This window comes from Myodes glareolus, chromosome 4 (assembly GCF_982192425.1).
Source record: "Myodes glareolus chromosome 4, mMyoGla1.1, whole genome shotgun sequence".
NCBI classification, from domain to species: Eukaryota; Metazoa; Chordata; class Mammalia; order Rodentia; family Cricetidae; genus Myodes; species Myodes glareolus.
In genome coordinates this window covers 87,821,140-87,825,887 of record NC_142029.1, presented here as the reverse complement: position 1 = coordinate 87,825,887, position 4,748 = coordinate 87,821,140, and the positions used below count along the sequence as shown (strand labels likewise).

General features: G+C 36.5%; 1 protein-coding gene across 1 annotated transcript; it reads left to right on the top strand.

Annotated features, from left to right (window-relative positions):
* Positions 1-3,505: 3,505 nt before the first annotated feature.
* Positions 3,506-4,462, top strand: LOC125409812 (olfactory receptor 8C8-like). The gene has a single exon (XM_048448997.2). It carries the CDS (start codon positions 3,509-3,511, stop codon positions 4,460-4,462), a length of 954 nt encoding a protein of 317 aa, XP_048304954.2. The 5' UTR covers positions 3,506-3,508.
* Positions 4,463-4,748: the final 286 nt, after the last annotated feature.

Below are 4,748 nucleotides of genomic sequence, written 5' to 3'. Positions count from 1 at the left end.
TGCAAAATATGAGTCATAAGTTATGACAACTTGCTTAATTTCTTTTAGATATTTCATTCCTATAGGTATCCATCTACCTTTCTTTGGATCCTTTTGGGCCTTTAGAACTTGATGCTTTGTTAGAGTAGACTACAGGGTAGGAAGTTAAGACCCTGGGGAAGTCATCTCTGACAGCAACCAGTGATGCTGAATCATGTCCTTGTGACTTCTTTCCCTGTTCATCAGCTCCAATAATTTCCTCAATAATTTTTAATCTTTTTACTATTGTCTTTTGTAAAGCCTGAATTTCCTGCCCTGTATATATTTCTAGTGATTTCACTGAGGCACCTAGCCTCTGGTCCTCATTCTGCACTTGTGATTCCAAGTTCTGAAGTTTCTTTTTTAAAGATAACACCTCATCCTTGGATATTACTTGGACAGTGTGCATATTTCCATCCTGGAGAGATACTCTATCTGCTAACCTATTATAACTTTTTAAAAAATTTTGATTGTAAAATTCAACAGTACAAATTCTTTCAGATAATTTGTACCCTTAGATATAGATTCAATTTTGCCTGTCAAATTAATGGTACCTTTTTTAATAGTATTAATTTTTTCAGGTAACTTTTGATTTTTGATAGTATTAATCCTGTCAACTAGCTATTCACTATTAGTCTGTAAAGACTGTATCATTCCTAAAAGTGTCACATTCTTTCCTAATGATATATTATGAAGAAAAAAACTGAGTCCCAATATCCAATAAATGAACATATCACTATAACCATAAAAGCCTCACAGAGCACAATCCATATTATTAGCAAAAAAGTTACTTAAAGTTTCAATGTTAATGCAGTCTGCCATTTTGATTTATTAATTACCTCTTATGAGATCTGGTAAATTGTTTTAGGTGCAATAATCTTTATTGTCCAGCAGATGTCATAGTTGCAGAGTGGTGACTCACAGCAATGCAACCCATGGTGACAGGAACGGTCCTGAGCAGCTTTAGTTTCCCACCTTGGTACTGGTTAAATACAGAGAAATATGCTTTGCTTGACAAATTAAAGCAATGAAATCAATTCCATGCATGGAACAAGAAACCCAGATCTCACAGGCAATAGCACAAACCGGAAGCTGCACAAGTTGTCACACGGCAAGGAACTGTGCCAGGGAACTGCCCCAGAGAATGTAGCAGTCGTGTGTGTGCTTGGAAAATATCCAAGTTGCTGCGTGCTGTAAGCTCTACTGTGGTGGGTGTTCTATACAAAACCACTTAGGTAAGAACAAGCCAAGTGGGCATGTTTGGGAGACTTTCTGGGTGATGGACTGGCTAGACCTTTAGGCCATTCACCTACTAGGTGTGGAGTCCAAATCCATGTGGGTGCCAGATGAAGAAGGATGCTTAAAAAAAGCTCATACTAGCTCAGAATTGAGAATAACAGATGGTTATTTATTTAGGGGTAGACTCATAAATCAGAATCCTCTGATGAAATGGAGAACAGCAACCGAATCCTAAGCCAGAAAAGTGACCAGATGCATGCTTTACATGGGCATAAGTAGTATAAGAGGCCATGCCCCAGTGGGCAGGAAACTTAAAGGCTACTGGCTGTAGGATTTCCTATAGTAACTCCTTTTTCTTTTTCATATTAGTTTTCTTATCATTATTAGAGTGTTGAGATTAGACCTAGAGGCTTGTGTAGGCAATATATGTTTCTACTACTGAGTCATAAACAGATCCTCTTTTTTGAGACATATTGTATAGATAGTCACAGAAATATGAATATGTGAATATAAATGCACAAGGCCAGGTAGATTACAATTTTGGTATACAAGTTCATTAGGAAGAATCAGAAAAATCTGGATTTAAACTCAAACTGTCTTGAGTGAATATTCCTTCTTTCCTTAAATGTTTTGCTCCAAAACTTTTTTTCCTTGTAAAGAGTTTATCTAATTGTTGCTGATGCAATTGCAAGGCTTATAGATAATTACTAGAAATGACAGGTGAGTAGGTCCTTGTTTTTTTTTTTTTCTCTTGCCAATTTGTGCAAGGCGTAATGAGTAGAATTCTGAAGGGAACAACCCAATATTCTGCTCAGGGAACTAGGTATTCCTGTTGGGGAATTACAAACTAAGCACGACTTTGAGTCTCAAAAGAGAGAGTATTTGTATTCATGCTATGTGATATAAATACAGGGTCTGTTACTTCTACCCTTAAGGTAGAAACTCACTCAACCTGGAAGGTATCATCAGGAGAGAAAAATTGTCTATACTTCTCTGAGGCTATTCTTGGTTGTCACCTTGACTATAACAGGAATTAGCTATAATCTAGAAATGAAGGATGCACTAGTGATCCAGATTTGGGGGCAGGAAGATGCCTTTAACATAGATATAGAACATAGAAGTCATTCCTTTAATCTGGGTCAGTCCTTTTACTAGACGCCTATAAAAGGACAATATAAGAAGGAAGGATATATTCTTCCCCTGTTTGTACTCACCTCATCAGCACATCCGTACCTTCTTCAGGATCCTACAGATTAGCTGAGACACACAGCCTTGATTGACTGAGCAACTACTAGATTATTGTTCTTGGAGTATACATTGTTGAACTACAATCTGTAAGTCATTCCATTAAATTGCCTTTAAATTTCATAGAAATATTTATATTTTATATTTTAATTTTATATTTCATAGTATTCACTATATATATATATATATGATAATGGATAGTATATATTTGTTCCATAAGTTCTGTGACAATAAAGAACCCTGACTAGTACAATTTTTAATATATTATCCAATAATTCCAGGTTATAAGCGCCTCAATTGAGAGAAATGACGTATTGGATGAAAATGAGATTATTTTTCTTAAGGAAACAACAAGAACTTTTAAAAGAAATTCTTAAATTGAAATCATGTCATATCACTGGCATAGATATTTTAGGAGATCTGAGCCATTTTGTATTGATAACTAACAACTCTTCATTGTCAGAAACTTAAACTCCTTAGGATATTGGTGTGAAGGGTCTTATGTGGTACAACAGCACTGACATATTTAGGACAAAAAAGGGAGGGAGGGACACATACACAGAGAGAGAAAGAGAGAGAGAGAGAGAGAGAGAGAGAGAGAGAGAGAGAGAGAGAGAGAGAGAGAAATCATCTTTTCCTTCATAACATTCCTAACATTCCCTAAAACTCCAAACTATATAAATCATCCATTTAGGAGACAGTGATATTTTATTTCTTCTTTAGTCCTTAATCCTTAAAGAAGCTTAAAGAGACACGAGAAAGTGGTTGCTTAAAGACTTTGGAGTTGTGCCAGTGTTTAATCATAGTAGATGCTCATCATAAATAGGAAAAGAATAAACAGATTTCTCAGAATGAGTAGCTATGTTCTCCGAATGCTTTGCTCAGTGGCTTCAGACAATCCTGAACTTGTAACAACTGGCTCTATCTGTGCTTTTTTAGTCAGTGACAGAGTTCATTGTTTAATGTGAACCTTTACTAATATTTCTCCAGATCGACTGTGACAAAAATGGCTATGAAGAATGACTCTACAGTGACCGAATTTGTTCTCACAGGATTGACAGACCAATCTGAGCTCCTGCTACCCCTGTTCATCCTGTTTCTGGTGAATCACACAGTCACTGTGGTGGGGAATTTGAGTTTAATGAGTCTCATTTTCCTAAATTCAGACCTGCAGACCCCCATGTACTTTTTTCTCTTTAACTTGTCTTTCATTGACTTATGTTACTCCTTTGTCTTTACTCCCAAAACACTAATGAGTTTTGTTTCAGAAAACAACACCATCTCCTTTACAGGATGCATGACTCAGCTGTTTTTTTTCTGCTTTTTTGCCAACTCTGAGTGTTATGTGTTGACAGCCATGGCCTATGATCGCTATGTAGCCATCTGTCAACCTCTGTTGTACATGGTCATCATGTCTCCTAGGACATGTTCCCTGATGATGTTCAGTTCATACTTTATGGGGTTTGCTGGTGCCATTGTCCACACCGGGTTTATGATCAGGCTCAACTTTTGTGATTCTAACATCATCAACCACTACCTGTGTGATATCTTCCCCCTTCTCCAGCTCTCCTGCAGCAGCACCTATGCCAGTGAGCTTGTGAGTTCTGTTGTTATTAGCACAGTGGTCATTGCATCTAGTGTTGTCATCTTAATGTCCTATGCTTTGATTCTTTTTAATGTTACTCAGGTGTCATCAGGTAAGGGTTTGTACAAAGCCATGAGCACCTGTAGTTCTCACATAGTCACTGTTGCCCTATTCTATGGATTGGGTATGCTTACACATATCAAAACATCATCTGATGAGTCTGTGGCTCAGGGGAAACTTCTCAGTATATTTTATACATTTTTGCTGCCACTGTTGAATCCTTTTATTTACAGTCTTAGGAATAACGATGTCAAGCTTGCTCTAAAGAGATCTCTAAGGAGACTCACAGGGAATGAAGCACATGGGCTGCCATAGTCCACATTCCCAATTTGAGTTTTTTTCTCCATATTTTTTTTGTTCTTACCTTGTTTTCAATATTTTAATTTCTTTCTTTTATCTTTGTTTTTATATTCTGGCAAGTGTTCCAGTGTATTATTTCTTCTCATTCCTTCACAAAATTTATTGATTATTTTATCTGGAGATAAGAAAATATTTTTGATCTGGGGATTGATTCTAAACGTGGATTCAGCTTCATTCTTGTATAAGGTAGAATCACAATGTGACAAATTCTGAATCATAAGAAAACTCTATTAACTTTTTA